Genomic DNA, 19253 nt, shown 5'->3' with positions numbered 1-19253 from the left:
ATATATATTTGCCTCAATATTTTTAATTCTTAAAATGTTTGACTTATTCATGCTTTAAATATACACCCTGAGCATTGATGTGTAAATTGAGTGCTGTAGTTGAGTGTGGTGGAGCTCAGACCCACAGGACAGAGCCTGGCTATTGAGGGGCTTGTAGAACTTGTAGAAAGTAACCTTTCCCCTCCAGTCTCTGAAATACCAGCCACACACACTTTCCAACAGCACCCTCCTCTGCTAATGTGCCGCTCTCTATTCTACTTTTAGGAAACTTGAAATGCTCTTCTAGATTTCTGTTTTTAGCTGCAGAGTTTGTTCTGTATTTGACTTTTTCTAGGAGTTTTGGATTTTGAAGAGTGGAGATTATTTTATATTGATATAATCCCTTTTTTGAATCTTATGACTTGACTTACATCTGTCCCAAGCAAGTTGAGACCCTGGGATATGATATGGTTGAAACTTCCACACAGTTGTTGTCCTCTGTACCCAGAGAGAGCCATCTCTCCCTCGTATCCAACCTAGAGATCTGCCACCAGGAGTGAGAAGCATTAACTTGGACTTTCCTTTTTATACTCCCAGAATTTAATAGTGGTGATAAGAATCCTAGTGTGAGCCGGGCAGTGGTGGCGCACACCTTTAATCCCAGCACTTGGGAGGCAGAGACAGGCGGATTTCTGAGTTTGAGGCCAGCCTGGTCTACAGAGTGAGTTCCAGGACAGCCAGGGCTACACAGAGAAACCCTGTCTTCAAACCCCCAACCCCCCCCCAAAAAAAAATCTTAGTGTGCCTGTGTACAGATGACAGGAAGTGCTTGATTCACAGAACTCATCCTATTATAAGTGATAGCTGCTTCAGTGCATCTCGGCTGCAGACACAGCTCAGCGCTTAGCATTTGCAGGCTGCTGCACTCAGTCCCCTGCACTGTGTGAGAACAATGATGTGTGCTGGTGAGGGTGGCATGTTTAGGGGACAATATAGTAAATGCCCCGAGGATTTACTAGGGCGCTGGTTCCCGTGCAGTCTTACCTCCACTTGTCAGCCTGCTAGTGTAGCTTTCTCATCAGTTGGTTCAGTTTTAAACTGACATAGTGTAATTCCTTCTCAAGCTCCACCGCGTATAAAAAGAGCCTAGGGGAGAGTTTAGAAGTAGATTTATCACTGTCTTGTATGGGAGATGGGGGGACAAGCCCCTGAAGCCCAGCCCACAGGGTAGTTGGGGCAGGCGACAGGAAGTTGTGAGGACAGTCTGCTGTGCCCGCCTGTCATGGAGAGGGACAATGCCACGTTCCACTTCCTAATGTGGATGTCTGCACCACAGGCATGCCTGGTGCTAGAGAGGTCAGAAGAGGACATTGATCTCCTGGGACTGGAATTAGAACGTGAACGCTGGGAATCAAACGTGAGTCCTCAGGAAGGGCAGCCAGTGCTGTCCATCATCGAACCCTCTCTCCAGCCCCTTGGTCTTACTTTCTAAGAAAATGGAGTTGTGTGCTTTCATTTTGAAACTGCAGAAAATAAAGAATTAGGTATAGCACATAGGACTCTGGCTCAAGAAAATAACATATATAACTTGTGTCCTCATTCTGCATATCCTGGGGTCCCACATACTCTAGTTGGTATATGTCACAAATACTTACTCTCGGAATTCTTGCTGAGTGACAGGCTGGTAATCGTCTTGAATTTCTGTAGAATAATACTTTTTTTCAAGCCTTTCCTTCCATCTTTTCATCTGCTCTGCCTCTTGGATCTCCTGTCAATTTAGTAAACAAGCACAGGCTGCTGTCTGTATATGCCAAAGACTCCCAAGTAGCCTACTGAGGGCCCCAGGCTCCAGGCTCCCCACAGCCTGGGCTGGGAGCTGCGCAGCACAGACAGGCAAGGGCGTGCATCTCCATCTTGTTCACTAACCTCACTCCCCACCTTTTTCTTCTGCATCACCACATCTCTTCCCGGATAAATCAGAACTAATACTCTCTTGTCCCTCTTTTTCAATGCTGAGTTTGGATGCCAGAGTCTCCTATGTACTGTGTAGGTTCTCTGCTTGCCATGAGTCCTACCCCAGCAAGAATCCCTCAGAATGTGTCTGTGGCCATTCTTTGCCCTCCCTGCAGGTTTTCTGCCAGACTTGCACAGAAGTGACTCAGTCCATTGTAAATACTCCATGCTTGGTTAATGGTCTGCGTGCACCAGTGTTGTTTACCCAAGTCTCTTATACTAGAAAACAAGTGTTACTGTCCCTTCCTGATGTGGAGTCCTCCTGTGACCCATCCTTACCACCATTGACTTGTCTTGTGTCCAAGTACATTATTACATTTCAGGGGTTTGTGTGTGTGCATGTGTGTGCATGTGCGTGCATGTTAGGATAACTTGCAAGGCCATGTGGGTTCTGGAGTTCAAACTCAGGTTGTCAGGCTTGATAGCAGGTGCCTTTACCTGCTCAGCCATCTTGCCTGCCTCATTTTTCTCAAATTTAGGGTGGATAAAACAGATTTGTGAAAATTAGAAACAACCCAGGAAAGGAGAAGGGAGTGTCCTCAGGTATGATCCAAGTGTTTCAGTAAGCCAGCTCTGGTAGCATGTGCATGCTGGTATTACAAGAGGCTAAAGAAGGACGATGAGAATTTGAGGCCACTCTGGGCTACATCACACAAATCTGTCTCAAAAGGAGCTCGAGTTGCTCCATCAAGCACTTGCTAGGGAGCCATAGGAGCCTGAGTTCAGGTCTTCGCAGCCAGACCAAAAGCCAAGTTGTGACATTGGGTACCTGTCATCTCGGCTAGTCTAGTCGTGGATGGCTCCAGGTTCAGTGAAACCTTGTCTCAATAGAGGGAGATGCCCAGTGCTGACTTTGCCCTCCATCCACACACATGGAGGGCTGGGCTGTTTGGTGCATACAACAATGCATGAACACATGCAGAGGCCACACCAGGACCTCAGGTGTCTTCGTTACATTCTGCCTTATTTCCCAGTTCATAAGCTCTCAGGATCTGCCTGTCCATCTGTCCAATGCACAGGTTACAGCATCATGTGCCCTGCTTTTCATATGGGTGCTGGGATTTGAACTCAGGCCTTCATGCATGGGAAGCAAGTTGGACCATCTCCCACTTACTATGCAGCTGAAGCTAGCCTTGAACTCCTAATCTCTCTGCCTCCATCTCCCAAATGCTGGGACTGCAGGTGTGTGAGCCTCCTCTAACTTTGTAACTTCCTGCCCCATTCCCCCTCTCTAGTGTTTTTCCACCATCTTTGGTTGGCTTATACTCATCCTTTAGAAGAATCTGCAGAAAGCTATAGCATTCGATTAAGTTCATGTAGATTTGACCTTTGTATTTGAAGCACAGTTTTGTTGACTATAAGAAGTCTGACATCATTCTGTGAAGATATTCTAGCTATTATCCTGTTGATTTATGGTGTTGAACATTTTCATGCTAACTTGATTATTTTTTCCTTTTAGTACATCCAAATTTCATTTGGATGAGCCTCATGTTTACAGCGCTAGGTAAAGTTTCTCATACAATATTAATTTTCACATCTTTTATCTCAGGAGTGAGTTATTGAATTATGGACTTATATTTTAAAAAGTCTTGAACTGTAGAAAATGTTACAAAAGGATACCCAAATTTTCTCCAGGACCCAAAGTCCATGCAGATGTATGTGCACCTATATACACATGTATGTGTACATATACTTATATAGACAAATACACAAGTAAATCTTTGTAACATGCTGACTGTGGTAGTCTACTCTTGTAATCTCAGGGCCGGGGAGCCAGACAGAAGGACCTTTGGAGTTCACTGGCAATCCAGTCTAGTCTAATTGGTGAGTTTAAGGCCAAAGAGAGAGCCCGTTTTAAAGGAGTGGATGGCCTTCTTAATTAATACCTTTGGTCTGTGTACATACCCACCTATACACAATGTACCCACACATACATGCATAAAACAATCCCCAGATTTGTGAAAATTAACATGGGTCCTTTTAATAGAAATGATCTATTTATATATATTAAGTCCTATAAATAGATCTCTCCATTGTTCTTTAAACTGCTTACTGTGGCAAATGGGAAAGGCCACAGATTATGAGAGATATATTGGAAGTGATAACTGTTGCTATAAATTATTTCTATTAATCAACTTCTAATAAAGCGATCACTTGATTTATAAAAATGAATTAAAATCTTACACTTTCATCAAAGCCTTCTCTTCTGGCTCTCTGGGCCGAGTCAGTGGTTTGCCTATGAGAAATGCAAAATAAATATATGTGAGTAAAAAGGGCTTGCAACCAGGATCGCTCAGACCTACGGTAAGGGACTAGGCTGTGTCCACTGAGGAACACTTAGACCTACAGCGAGGGACTAGGTAGGCAGTGTCCAACCAGGATTGCTCAGACCTACAGCAAGGGCTGGGCTGTGTCCAACCAGGAACACTTAGACCTACAGGGAACGCTGGGCTGTGTCTTCTTTCTGATGACAAATGCTGCTCATTAAGAAAATGTAATTAGCCGGGCAGTGGTGGCGCACACCTTTAATCCCAGCACTCCGGAGGCAGAGGCAGGTGGATTTCTGAGTTCGAGGCCAGCCTGGTCTACAAAGTGAGTTCCAGGACAGCCAGGGCTACACAGAGAANAAAAAAAAAAAAAAAGAAAAAAAGAAAAAAAGAAAAAAAGAAAAGAAAATGTAATTAATAGGATATTAGCCATAAAAAAAATCACTTTTATTGTCATTAACAAGCACAAGCATTACATTGAGCACAAGTCCTATTCATAAATTATTGTGAAGTGTCTTTATTTCCATAATTGAGTAAGTTGTGCATGTAGACGAGATTTGCCTTATACTTGTGCATGGGATGTTGCTCTCCTACCTTCCTGCCAGAGCCTTTCCTGAGTGGCAAAACATGTGCTGTGCTGTCTTTTTAGTGGTTCTGCGGAACCCACTGCCTCTGGCATGCCCGAAGCCACACATGGGGCCATGTTCTCTACCACTGGACTACACATCAGCTCGGGCCAACCTCAACTTTCATCGCTTCTCCCGCAACACTGGTAGATGTTACCATTTTCGTATCAGTCTAATTTATGATTTCTTGACTTTATAATGATACAGAAGCAAAATCCATACTCTTTTTTTTTTTTTTTTTTTAAGGCAGGTCTTCTCTGTGTAGCTTTCCCTGGCTGACGTGGAACTCACTCTAGACCAGGCGGGCCTCCAACTCACAGAGATCTGCCACCTACCTCTGCCTCCCAAGTCCTGGGATTAAAAAACTGTAAAAATGTACACCACCGCCACCTGATACAGAAATCATACTTTAAAATATGAATCTTAATCTTTTTCCAGGTTGGGAAAATGTGGTAAGACTCTTAGTATGCTGCACAGTAGCAGGTAGCAGACCTCCCTGTTGGCGTATATGTGGTCATGAGAATAGTCAACACTACAGTTGGCAGTGTTGCTAGTGGATTTTAGATATACAAAGCCAATAAATTACACGATAATCAACACAAAACAAGTAGGAGTCTGCTAACCCTGTCCTAAGTTGAATGTCTGTGTGTGGTTTGAATGCAAATGTCACCACCAGCTCCTACATTTCAATGCTTGATCTCCAGTTGATGGAACGATTTTAGGAGTTAGGTGGTACAGCCTTGTTGGAGGTGATGTCACTTAGGGGTAGGCTTTAAGGTTTTAAAAATCAGTGCCTTCAATAGTTAGTTCTCTGCCTCCTGTTTGTGGATCAGACGTCAGCTCTTGGTTGCTGCTCCAGCGCCATGCCTGCCTGCCTGCCTGCTGCCATGCTTCCTGCCTTGATGGTCATGAACTGGAACCCTCTGGAACGGAAAGCCTAAAAGTCTTTCTTCTAAAAGTTACCTTAGTCAACAATAGAAAAGAAACTAAGATGTTCTTTACAGAATTTGCAAATGATTAAAAAATTTTTAGTATCTTACATTTTCTTTTCTTCTTTAGCTTGAGCTTTCTTGAGTCTGAGTTTCTCGAGAACATTAAAGCAACTCTGGTTTAATTAAAAAGAGTTTGAGAATTTATCAAACATTGTTTCCTGTATTCTCCATAGTCAATCAAGATGCATGAACTATGACACGTTTTCTGTAAGGACTCCTGCCTAATGAGACCTCTGGCACAGCACCGCGATCCTCTCACTGTGCCTTTATGAAGGAGCAGGAACTTTGTCAGGGGCATCACTGGAATGAGGGCAAAGGTCACTTTAGCATTTAACATGTGAGCTGGAGAGATGGATCAGCAGGTAAAAGGGACATGGTATACTTCGAGGGACCCAAGTTCTGTTGCCACCACCTGTCAGGCAGTTCCCAGCCACCTGTAACTCCTGCCTCTGGACTCCATGGGCACCTGCACTCACAAGCACATACCCATACCCAGACACACCTATTGCCCTGCTAATTAAGGTTGAAGTCTGCCATTGACCAGATAACCTGAGCTTGGTACATAGTGGAGGAATCCCATCATTGGTAGGGTTTCCCCGTCTCTGACCTTGTCTGGAGAGTTCAACAACCCCCCACACCCACGCCCACAACTCTACCTGCAGAATGTCATGTAGCCTTAAGACTACAGATTCAACTTCCTTTCTCCCAATAAGAACCCAAGAACCCTTCCAGCTAGCCCCTGAGATTTCTGAAATGCTACCCCTTGCTAATGAGGCCTTTCGGTACTGGTACCTAAGCCAACACATCCTGGATCGTTTTACCTCACCCCATCCCCCAAAACTAAGCCTTGAATCACCCCAAGTAAAGGTAATGTGTGTTGTCTTCTCTGTGGGGCTGCCCAACCCCCAGTCCATCCTCTGAGCTCCCTTTGCCCTCATGGGCCCATACAGGCCTTCCATCCCCAAGGGCAGAGGGTCACACATATCCATACACACAATTAAAAATCTTAAAAGATTTTAAGTGCAAACATGGATTGATTTAAGTATATTAACACTCTTATGTTAACAGTATTCTCTTACAGGCAAGTTTCAAGACAGAGCTCTAAGCCCCACGGGTCCATAGCTACTGACACTTCTGTGAAGTGATCTTGGAATTACACAAGCAATTCCAAGATGTACAAGTCGGGGTAGAGAGGCATGCTGGCTGGTTTTATTCAACTTGGCACCAACTAGAAGTGTTTGAAAAGAGGGAACCTCAACCAAGAAAATGCCCGTACCATACTGGAGTCTGTGTGTTATTTTTCCTGATTAATGATTGAGGAGGGAGGACCTAGCTCACTGGGTGCAGTGCCAGCCAGTAAAAGCAGCACTCCTCCACAGCCTCTGCTTCAGTTCCTGCCTCCACATTCCTACCCTCAAGTTCCTGCCTCAAATTCCCTTGATTACAGACTACAAGTTGTAAACTGAAATAAACACATTCCTCTCAGATTATTTTAGTCGTTGTGTTTTATCACAGCATATCTAAGCATAACTAAGGAGGTAAGGTGGGCATGTCACTCAGAACGAGCCAGATATCAAAAAGACAGCAGATTTCACTCTGTCAAGAACAGAAAGTTGCCAAGAGAGAGAAGAGCTATGAGACTAGTTCGTGGGTAGAAAATGGCGCGAGGAGGAGGCAGAGGGAGAATGTGTGTTATGCGGACATACTCAGTTCGGCAGCACTCTGGAGACCGCTGTTAATTCAAGACCAACCTGATCCACACAGCAAGGCCCAGCCAGAGCTGCCCAGTGAGACCAAGGCTGGAAAGGGAGAACTCTAGCTCATGATAATTGAAGCAGCGTGGGGCTTGGGATAATATGACTGCCCTGGGAATCTGCTAGATTCAAAATAGGAAGGCCTGGGGGCAGGTTAGAACAGTAAAGGTGTTATCATGGGGAATGGAAGGCAGGGAGAATTTGGAGGGTCCTTGATATTCCACAGGTGTAAGACCTCTGTCTGCAGAGAGAGGCCGTAAGCCTCGAGGACAGACGATGTTTGAACCAGGAGAGCCTGGATGTTGCTGCCATAAACATAGCAGGAGAGCAAGGCAGACAGGGCACACAAGGCAGACAAGGTGGGCACATGTGGAGTCTGATGGTGGAGGTTTGCTAGATTCTAGCCTGAGAAACATTTAGGAGCAATAGAACACTTTCCGTTTATTATCTGACAGTGCTTTGTAGTTAGTATTTAGTAGGTGAAACTCTGAAATCATTTTGGCTAAATTGTCAGAGCCCGAGGGGCTGGGATGTAGCTCAGTCGACATTACTTACCTAGCACACACGAAGCACTGGCTTCCAGCCCACGCACCGCATAACTGAGCCTGGTGGTGCTTGTCTATAACGCTAGCGCCCAGGAGGCACAGGGAGGAGGTTGTTAAGAATATTCTCAGCAGCATAGTGAGTTTGAGGCCAACTTGTAGACCTGAAAGCCTTTCTCAAACAATGAAAAGACCCAAAGGGCACATGTCTCACTGGAGGATTTCAGTGATCTAAAGGTGAATTATATTTAGGAAAATGCTTTAACTTACCTTTTGAATTATTTTACCAAGTTCAAAATCTGGTCTTCTGCCTATTGAATAATCAGCCTTAACTTCAGAATAGGTGTCATTAATTATTGCCAAGAACATGTTCTGGGGAGAAATATTCAAATAATTATGTCAATAAAATGTACATAGGAGTAGGCATACAGCTCAGTGTTGGAGCGTTTATGTAGAATGTTAAAGGTCCTGAGTTTGATTCCCCAGCATCGCAACACACACACACACACACACACACACACACACACACACACACACACACAGACTTTTAAAGCTGGGTGGCTCAAGGGCCTATAGTTCGGCTACTTGGGAAGCTGAGCAAGAATCACTTGAGCCTTCTTCAGTCAAGGCCACGCCACCCAAACCTCTTCAAACAACACCACTAGGTGGGGACTAAGTATGCAATGCCACAACTTTGTGACTAGCCTACAATGAAGAAAAGAGTGGGAGTCGTTCTTACCAGGAGCACAAAGAACACAAAGAAGATAAACGTGATGAAGTAGATGGGCCCCAAGATCCAGTTGGCCTGCTGGATGCCAGCAAAGTTAAAGTCCCCGAGGACAATTCGAAATTGTGCAAATCTTTGGTGAGAAGAAAAGCATTAGAAGATGTTCCATCTCTTCATTCACATACATGACAGCTTGGGATTGCTAATGACTCTGGCTGCATAAGACACAGGCATTTCCCTTTCCTCAGTGTTGGGGGCTAAAGCCAAGACCTCATGCATGCTAGGTAAGTGCTCTACCACTGAGTCACAACCCAACTCTTCCTCTCTGGCTTCTATTATGCTGTGGCAGCATCCTAAAAATGGACTGCGCATAGTAGAACATGCCTATGATCCCAGCACCCCAGAGGTTGAAGCAGAAGACCAGGAATTCAGTGGTGGCCTCCCTAACATTGCAAATTTAAGGGTTTTGTAGGCTACATGGCACCCTCTAAAAAAGTAAAAATTTCTCTAAAGCCACTAGCAAGCTGTCCCCAAGGTGGGGCTATATAGCTGGCTCATCGGGGAAAGAGCCTGATGTGCAGGCATGAGAACCTTAGTTTGGGTCTCAAGCCTCAAGTATTACTAAGCCTGTGCCAAAGCTGAGCGTGGAGGTCTTGGGGCAGGACAGAAAATGGAGTCCAGGAGCTCGCTGGCCTCCAACCAGTGAGCTCCAGGTTCAGTGACAGGCCCGGAAATAAAACTGAAGGGTGAAGGAGGTGACTTAGCAGGTAAAGGGCTTGCCACTAAGTCCAAGGAAAGAATTGACTCCTACATACTGTCCTCTGACCTTACATGCATAATCCCTCTCTCCTCCCTGCCCCCCACACAATTAAAGACAAAGTGTAAAGCCATCAAGGGAACCTCCTATCAACCTCTGGCCACCTCCTGTACATTCACCTGCACACACACACACACACACACAAGGCCACACAAATACATGCGAACAGCACACATGTATCATACAAACATACAAGGAAAAAAGTCCCCTAAAGCATGATTAGCGGTACTTCAACAGCTGATCAAGTAGTTTAGGCAATGGTAACTGTCCTGGTCCTTCCCCTGTTCCCACACATACAATGGAGTATTACTAAGCCATGAGGGAAAGTGACATCCTGTCATCTGCGGGGTGGGAGTGGGGGACCACCGACAGAATGTTACAGTCACAAGCCACCTTACTCTCCTTTGAGCAGCAAGGACTCTATCACCTGAGCTGTATCCCCAGCCAAAAAATAAGTACAATCTAGGAAATATTTCATGTTTGAAGAAAAGCTTGAACATTTTTGTAAGGCACATAACTATTCACTTGTATAGGTTCATTTGCAGTTACTGATTGCTTTATAAACCCAAATCTTTCTTGTTTTTTTCTTTTAATCTGGGTGGACCTAGTCAGGCTGGTCTTGAACTTGTGATCCTCCTTCCTCAGTCTCTTGAGTTCTGTGAATATAGACGTGTGTCATACACTTTCCTTTTATAAAGCTGTTTTTACATATTAAAAAATTTTTAGATGTTTTTCTATTTTTGAGACACAGAGTCTCAAAATACATAGCCCAGCATGGCCTCAGCTGAGCTCCTTCTGCTTCGCCTCCTGAGTGCTGGGTTTTGGGCACGTACCACCAGGCCTTGGTTCAGGAGGTTTCCTTAGAGTGTAAGTCTGTCACACAAGCCAGGGGCAACGGAGTTAACAGGGGAAGCAAAGATTCTAGAGACGATGCCTCTGTAGCAAACACTGATCCCCTCTCTGCCAAGAGTAAACGCTACCCCAACCTGGGGCCCACTTACGTTATTTTGGGTAATATTCGCACTTTAAGTTAAAAATTATTTTTCTGACTTGACCTACCAATGACTACAAAATCGATACTACCGCCTAGTTTAGTTCTCAGGTGGCAGACGTCGTTTGCATGACATGTAGTCTTAGGTGAAATATAGAACCAAGCTTTAAGTGATCTACTTATCATACGACTTTCTGTGATTTTTTTTTTCTAGCTAGAAAACATTTGTATCACAATTTGTATTACAGGACTTACATGGAATTTTGAAAAGTTGAAAAATCATCAACTTGTGACCCAAAAACCAGAAATCCCAACTGGGCATAAGCAGAGAAGATGATGAAGAACATGATGGCGAACCCCACGATGTCCTTCATGCAGCGGGAGAGTGTTGATGACAGCTGCGACATCGTCTCATTGAAGCTTATGAACTTGAATATCTGAAAGCAACATGGCACAACAGTCAGTGCGTTCCAGTGGGGCTGTTTAGAGTCCAGTAAATTAATTTCAGAAGAACTTACTAAATAAGAAGAAGACAATGATATGCATGGGTGTTTGAAGATCAATAAGCACTCATTTAAAGGTCAAGTTCATTTTTAAATTACTTTTTGGGGGATTTGCACAGGTGATGGGGGTTTGTGGGACAGGATACCACAGCACATGTAGATGTCAGAGGACAACTTGGGGGAACCGGTTCTCTCTTTTTCAAGGATCAAGCTTGGGTCACCAGATTTGGGCAAAAACCTTATCCAGTGTGCCAAATTGCTTTTTTAAAAAAATCACTTCTTGGGGCCAGTGAAATGGCTCAGCAGTTAAGAACACTGACTGCTCTTCTGGAGGTGCTGAGTTCAAATCTCAGCAACCACATGGAGGTTCACAACCATCTGTAATGAGATTTGACGCCCTCTTCTGGTGTGTCTGAAGACAGCTACAATGTACTTACACATAATAATAAATAAACCTTTGGGCCTGAGTGAGCGGGGCTGGAGTGAGCAGAGGTCCTGAGTCCAATTCCCAGCAACCACGTGATGGCTCACAACCATCTGTACAGCTACAGTGTACTCATATACATAAAATAAATAAATACATCTTAAAAATTTTTTTCACTTCCTAGTGGGGGAACTGCTTCCCCTCCATCCACCATAGTAGTCTTACTAATACACACGTGCTACTGGATTACGTACTAAACTATAAATACCTTTATCCATGCAAAGAAGATGGTGATAGCAATTACGTTGTTATAGTAAATGTGCCAGTATGCAAGGAAGTAAAAGTCGGGATAGCTGTCAGTGTTTTTCAGCAGCTGTCCAAGCAAGAGAAAGCTCTGCATGTTACAGTATGCATAGAAAGACACGGCGAGAAAACAGAGCTGAAAGGGAGAAGAAGACAGGTTAAACTGGAGACCATTTCTGTCTCGAGATGTCTCTCAGCCTCTGAAGAAACACACGAAGAAAGTCCATTAAATGCTGAATAAAAAGGGAGGGGAAAGATGGGATGTAGGCTTTTAAAATAGCTCTGTTAAAAGCGGCTTCTCAAGTCTGTTTTCATACCAAGCACAAGGGAGCCGCCTGCCATGAACACAGGCCTTTGGCTCCTCTGAGGAGACTGGTCAAGCTCTGGGGCCGAGAGCATACAAATGTCTCTTTTGTTAAGTCTATGGCAGCGATTTTGCTTTTACTCTGAACTGTGTTCACAACTCCACGCATCTCTGTTGTCTCCGGTACTAACTACAACACAATGAAGGAAATGGGAGGCCTGCCTAACAGCCCCATGGTCGGTTTCCTTCTATAAGCCTTGTGGGTGTGAGGAGGTCACACTGTCTCCAGCTATATAGAGCCTAACAGAGAAGTCCACCTCTTCCGTGGATGCAGCCTCCAGGATGCTGCCGCCCAGGCAGTGCCTTGCCTCGGCCTCCCCGCTCTCCTGTGTAGCTTTGCCTTCCAGCTGCGGTCTTGGCTGACTCTCTCTGCTTGGCAGGATGACAGCCCAGGCACAACAGAGATGTTATAGAAGGGAATTAGCTCAACTGACACTTAGAGTCACTGTATCTCATGAAGAGACACTGTTTACTGGCCATCCTAGAGTGCCAGCCTGGTACTCTATTGTCTAAGGTCTCTGTGCCACCACCCCTAAAAGCTTAGTCTTTCCTACTGTGTAATACAACGACGACGACGACGCCCCTTGCCACCTGCACGAGCCGACCTCCTTAGAATGCTGTAGTGAGCCTTTTGAAAGAGGACTTCAGATCCAAGTTATGGCTGGCATTGGAGATTTAGAACTGCTTGAGATTTTCCTTTGACTTTTCTTTGACACAATACTTACAATAAGTAACATTTGCTGTTCTGCTCTCTGTTGGACACTGTTGGGGAAACTAGAGAGATAGACAGGACATTCTGCTTCCCTTTTTCTTTTTGGTGTGTGATGTATGCATGTGTGTGCAGATGCACACACCTGTGAGCGCAAGCAGAGGCCAACAGAGGACGTTCATCCACCTGGTGTTCCGCTCTGCCACTCTCTTCCTTATTCCTGAAAATTGGGTTTTTCCCTGAATCGGGAGCCGAGCTGACAGCATCTGCCCCACACAGTGCTGGGTTACCAGCTTCTTTAGATGGGTGCTGGGGAGTTTGACTCAGGCTCAACACATTTGCTCAACCCACTGAGCTATCTTCCTAAGCCTTTTCCCCCCTTATTTTTAATTTTAGCTCAGTTCTCACTATGTTGCCCTAGCTGGCCTTGACCTTCTGGAGTCTCCAGCCTCATGCTCCCGAGTAGACGGGGCTATAAGCACTCTGTGCTAAGCCTCATGCAAATACATTTTGGGAGTGTGGCTATCAAGACCTCTCATGTGCATTAAATCATAACACTGGCACACACTTTAAATTCCAACACCCAGAAGGCAGAGGCAGGACAGATCTCGGAGGATTAAAGGCCAACCTTAGTCTACATAGTACATTTGGTCAGAAGGAGTGATGAGAGGAGTGGGGGAATGAAGAGAGGAAGAAGGGGAGAGGAAGTGGGGAAGAAAGAGGGGAGAGAAAAAAATCATTACTTGTGGAATCCCCAAGGCTTTTGCTGGCCCTCTCAGAACTAAATCAGAGAAAACAGATTTCTCTCTTCTAGGGGCATAGGATTAGCCTGTCCTCTAACAGCTCATTTTATATTTGGTACTTGTAGCTTCTGAAGTAAGTCTTGGATGAATAGAAAGTCACTGTAGGTTCAGAAGGGATCCCCCTAAATCGTGCCTCTGGCTACACACTCACCAGCAGGAGCAACATTTCCAGCCAGTTCCAGACGCTTCTGAAATAGGCAGACTTAAACTCATTCACTTTCCTCAGTTCTTGTATTATGAAGACAAAGAGAAAAATACAAAATATGATTTCACAGGAGGCAATGAAGTAGTCGTAGTAGGAGACGTATCTGAGGAGCTTCACAGAGTAGAATTGCCAGGAGGTGAGGAGCCCACCGGTCGCAGGGAACTCTGCCAGCAGCCTAGAAAATCAAGGTTTTGTTTATGCTTGAGTATTCAAGTTGCTGTAAAATGTCTAAATCAATGATGCCATGTAGCTCAATGCTAACCACTGATTTTGTACAAATGTGTTTCCACGAGGGGCTGGGGAGATGGCTCAGCAGTTAAGAGCACTTCCTGTTCTTCCAGAGGACCAGAGGACCAGAATTCAGCTCCCCACATTTACATGTGGCCTTGGAAACCCTGACTTCAGGAAACCTGACATCCTCCTCTGCAGGCACCACATATCCACACAGGGAACACACATGCAGGCAAACACCCATACATATACGATTTTAAATTTTCCTTTCAAAAAGGAAAAGACTTCCTTTCAAGAAGTCTCAGAAACTCAGACGCTGACGTGAGACAACAGTCAGTCAGTCTGGCTATACGGTGAGAGCCATTTTTCATTTTAAAGTGTCTCCTTGGGTTCGAGAGTTCCATTAAAACCTTCCATTTGGGATGGTACCCCTGTGCACTGCAGCCACAGGGACGGATCAGTGGGTGAGTGCCATCTCCCTGGCCTGTCTCTGCTGCTCTTGGGCCTGTTGCTCCAGGAGACAGACACAACTATGGTCCAGCTCTGTTCAAGCAGAACTTGCCTTTAGCGCCAGTTCCTCAGCTCAGATCCAGCAGTACTGATGTGTATCTTGCTCTGAGGGCACGTTCAAATAGCTGAGCTGAGCCCCTGCCAAATGGAAGGGTAAGTGCTTAGTGTCCTCTACCCTTTGTCATTGCTCTGGGTGGCAGAGCTAGCAGATTTCTTGTGGTCTGTGGAGTGGCTGGCAGTTTGTCTGTCTTGGTTTGGATCAATATGCCAAGGAAAAGCGACCCTTCAGGCCCCACGAACACGGGCTGGTCAGACGCAAATAGGCAAATACCCCGGGACGATGGCGTGCTGTTGCGAGATTCCGGTCTTACAGTCACAGGTCTCTTGAGGAACCAGTGACGTCATCCAGCATCTGAGAGCCAACAAGAACCAAGTGGGTCACCACGTGGAAGAGACCCTTTTTCGGTGATGGCTGTCCAATGTGTGGAGACCCAGATCTTACCTGGCAAACTGACACCAGAGTCCTGAGACCAAGGCAAGACCTTCAAAACGGTCCACCAGCAGGGCCTTCCATGCCATAGACATCTACAGCTATTCACCCCAAAGAAGGGTCTCAGTAAGGGCCCTTATGGTGCATCAAGGACCATGTATAGGACCAGCAAAACCCAACCATTCTCACTTTTATAAATACTGCTCTACATTTTTGTTTTTACGTGTGTGTGTGTACGTGCGTGCGTGGGTGCATGTGTACATCTTGGTGTAAATGGAGGCCAGAGGACAACTTGCCAGACTCCCCTCTCCACCACGTGGGCCTCAGGGACAGAGCTCAGTTGTCAACCTTGGTGACTCAGTGGGTGACCCTGCTGGCTCCGTGCCGTTGTTAGAACACCTCCAGAGGCTTGTTCAAGGTGGCTAGTGCTAGTGTAGGTGTTCTTACTAGGGGCATCTTGATGGCAACTTCCAACAGAGCTCTTATCCCCCCATTTCTCTTCGGAAGGTAAAGGAAGCCCTTTTGTTAGCCGTATTTGAGACTTGGGTCTACACCACAGTAGCACATACACAGAGCATTTATCAGTCCTGAAATTTCTTTTTGCATTTCTTTATACTAAGCTGAATTTTCCTTTAACAGAAGCCATAGTTTTGTGACATGAGCATCATTAGTCTGAGTTAACGCTCCAACTGCTGGTTTTGATGTCAACTTGACACAAGCTAGAGCCATCAGAGAGGAGGAAGCTCAGTTGAGAAAATGCCTCCCTGAGATCAGGCTGTAGGACACTTGGTGATTGATGGGGGCGGGCCCAGGCTGCTGTGGGCGAGTCACCCCTGGGTTTGTGGCTCTGGGTTCTATAAGAAAGTGGGCTGAGCAAGCTACTAAGTGCAAATCAGCAGGAAGCTCTGAATCAGCCCGGCTCTGTCTCTCTTCATGAGCTGTGGTTGGGACAAACACACTGAAATAAACCCTTTCCTCCGCAAGTCACAGCTTTTAATCAGCAATAGAAACCCTAGGACTGTAGATGTGCTGGAATGTATATGAACCACGATTTTAAAATCATGGTGGGGGGCTGCAACGAGAAAGAGGAGGAGGAAGAGGTGGAGGGTGGTTGTTGTTGGGTGGGTGATGGGGGTGGGGTTGCGGGGGGGAGTGGAGGGTGGGAAGATGAGGGGGTGGAGGCAGAGGCAGCTCAGGGCAAGCTGGAGAGCAGCAGGAGTCAAGGAGCCAAGCCCAGCCTCTGCCGCCTCCCACCTTCAGTGTGAGCCCTGGCTAGGGGTTCACTACAACGCACCCCAGCTTGCCTCTTCAGTGCCAGGCAGCCAGGAGGAGGGTAAGCAAGTGAGCCACTGACTGCTCCCTTGGCTGTCCTCTCGCTTCCACTCTCCACCCTGACCCCGGAGAGCACCAAGATCTATGCCCAGGGCCAAAGCTGGTAAAAGGAGCTCAACTCCAATCACGACAGGCTGATGAGACCTCAGAAAAATAGCGAGAAAGCAAGACGCAGCTGAGCATACTGACAAACTAAAAAATGAAATAGAATTAACCAACAAGCCAGTGAGGACATTTTCAAAGTAGAACAAAAATATAACAAACTCCACCAACCAGAAGGGGTCAGAATTGATCGCCAAAATGCCAAATGTTGGCTAACAACACTTGTCAACCATCCACAAGTGTCTGCAGTGTGTATGGAGATGAGGAGGCTCTGCACTATTTGACCAGAGTTGAAGTAACAGAATTTGAAGACATTAAATCAGGTTACAGAATAGATTTTTATTGTGATGAAAATCCTTACTTTGAAAATAAAGTTCTCTCCAAAGAATTTCATCTGAACGAGAGTAGTGACCCGTCTTCAAAGTCCACCAAAATCAAATGGAAGTCTGGAAAGGATCTGACAAAGCGCTCAAGTCAAACGCAGAGTAAGGCCAGCAGGAAGAGGCAGCACGAAGAGCCAGAGAGCTGCTTTACCTGGTTTACCGACCATCCTGACACAGGTGCTGACGAGCTAGCAGAGGTCATCAAAGAGGATATTTGGCCAAATCCCTTGTAGTACTATTTGGTTCCCAATATGGGATGGAGAGGCAGATGATGATGATGATGATGATGAAGAGGAGGAGGAAGGGTTGGAAGATATTGATGAAGGAGATAAGGATGAAGGTGAAGATGATGATGAAGGGGAGGAAGGCACAGAAGATTGATGGATTCCAACCCTTTTTAAATTTTTCTTTTTTAATTCCTCCAGTCCCTGGAAGCAAGTTGCAGTCCTTTCCTCCCTGTCCCTCTGTGTTCAGTTGCCCTGTTTGAGGTCTCAACATCATGGTTCTCAACTAATTTAGGGGAAAATATCTTGAACAAAATACAACAGGAAAAGAATCTCCACATTGCTGCTTTACAATTCATTCTTATCCCTTGTCTCAAAAACTGCATTCACCGCTACCATGGAGCACACGGAGCTCTGTGGGGAATGAGAAGCCTCCAGTTCCCTTGGCTCTGCTGGAGGCTGGAGGGTGCCGGGCCCTGGCGCAGCAGTGCACAGTAACTCTAGCTTTTTGCTTTTCTCTGGACATTGGGCTCAGAGGTTACGCTCTCTGTGAACACAGATGGTTAGCATTTACCAACATGTATCTATTTTCTTTTGTTTAATAAAAAGAAAAAGAAAAAAGGGGGAAATAGATGGTGAACAGGGGTAGTTTGGAGTGTTTTGGGGGGGGTAGGTGGGCATCTGACAACATGGCTTCTCCTTTGGCATATTTAACTGTGATGTGTAACAGACATCCTTGCAGGTTTAGGGGACACTTTTAAAATAGAATTCTCTCCTGACGATGACTCAAGCCCTGCCCCGCGACAGGAGAATCAGCAGAACCTGAGGGTTCTATTTGGAGCTGGCATTCTCTGTTGTAATTTTATTTTTAATTTTTTTCTTTTTTCCTTTTTCCTTTTGGTTTTCACTGGAAGGAAAAGGATGCTCATTTTACAAGTTGAAGTGTACACGTTGCTTTGTTACAATAAAATCAATAAAATCAATGTGTACACAAAGGTTAAAAAAATCAGCTTAAGAAGAGATGGCTAAGAGATGGACCCATTGGCAGGATAGCTCAGGTCTGCTTCCAAGCCTGACAACCAGTTCATCCCTGACCTACACATGGGAAGAGAGCCAGCTCCCACAGAGTGTCCTCTGTCCTTGTCACACAGGCCATGCTGTGGGTGGAGCATGAACTTGAAATAAATAATACAAATAAATAAATGCAACACACATGACAGCAAAGTGACTTACTAACCATGCACAAACTCACCGCTGACATTCATGGTTCACACGGTGCCTTACGTTAGTCATCAGCTGACTGAGTCTCATTTGGAATCTTACACACAGGATAGGTGCAATCCGAAGGACACCCTTAATCCAAGGCTATAGAATAGAATTTTCTTCCTTCAGATGCTGACATTTTTAAATAAGAAAGATATTTATAGACTAGCTATTTATTGGTGCTTCCTTTTCTATGCACTGACAAGTCACACAGCTCAGAGAAAACTGAAAAGCCTGGGTAGTAACGTCTCTACCCAGAAGCCACTGTGCTATGGCGACTGTAGCTAGCAAGGGCTTCTCTCAGAAACCACAGCTCTTAATGTCAGAGGGAGGAAATTGGTTGTTCTCCTTGGCTGGCTTCTCAGAGACCTCTCTGGCCTTTAAAAGTCAAGATCACATAATCTGGTAAGACAAATATTTGTTTAGGCATTGGGTATTGGACAGAAAGCTGTACAGACAGAGGTCTAACCCTTTCTTTAAAAAAAAAAAAATAGAGATTTTGAGGTTGTTCACTGCTGTTTCAGTTTCTCCACGATTTTTTGGTAATTAAGAATGGGCAGTAGGGCTGGTGAGATGGCTCAGTGGGTAAGAGCACCCGACTGCTCTTCCAAAGGTCCGGAGTTCAAATCCCAGCAACCACATGGTGGCTCACAACCATCCGTAACGAGATCTGACTCCCTCTTCTGGAGTGTCTGAAGA

General features: G+C 45.4%; 1 protein-coding gene and 1 pseudogene across 3 annotated transcripts in view; one reads left to right on the top strand and one right to left on the bottom strand.

Moving 5' to 3' along the window:
* Pkd2l2 (polycystin 2 like 2, transient receptor potential cation channel) overlaps positions 1-19253 on the bottom strand; it is a 34260-nt gene that overhangs the window by 4238 nt on the left and 10769 nt on the right. For all 3 annotated transcript variants that reach the window (XM_029471802.1, XM_021150311.2, XM_029471803.1), the window contains 9 exons: positions 13966-14194; positions 11904-12074; positions 10964-11145; positions 8913-9033; positions 8444-8545; positions 5926-5990; positions 4177-4228; positions 1635-1747; positions 1024-1125 (listed from right to left, as the gene is read on the bottom strand). In XM_029471802.1, the coding sequence (XP_029327662.1) occupies positions 1041-1125; positions 1635-1747; positions 4177-4228; positions 5926-5990; positions 8444-8545; positions 8913-9033; positions 10964-11145; positions 11904-12074; positions 13966-14194 (1120 nt within the window). In that variant the 3' untranslated portion in view covers positions 1024-1040. The remainder of the gene's footprint in view (positions 1-1023; positions 1126-1634; positions 1748-4176; positions 4229-5925; positions 5991-8443; positions 8546-8912; positions 9034-10963; positions 11146-11903; positions 12075-13965; positions 14195-19253) is intronic.
* On the top strand, positions 15025-17448 carry LOC110285078 (annotated as a pseudogene).

This window comes from Mus caroli, chromosome 18 (genome assembly GCF_900094665.2).
Source record: "Mus caroli chromosome 18, CAROLI_EIJ_v1.1, whole genome shotgun sequence".
In the NCBI taxonomy this organism is placed as follows: Eukaryota; Metazoa; Chordata; class Mammalia; order Rodentia; family Muridae; genus Mus; species Mus caroli.
The sequence above is the reverse complement of the archived record's forward strand: the minus strand, read 5'-3'. Positions and strand labels throughout refer to the sequence as shown.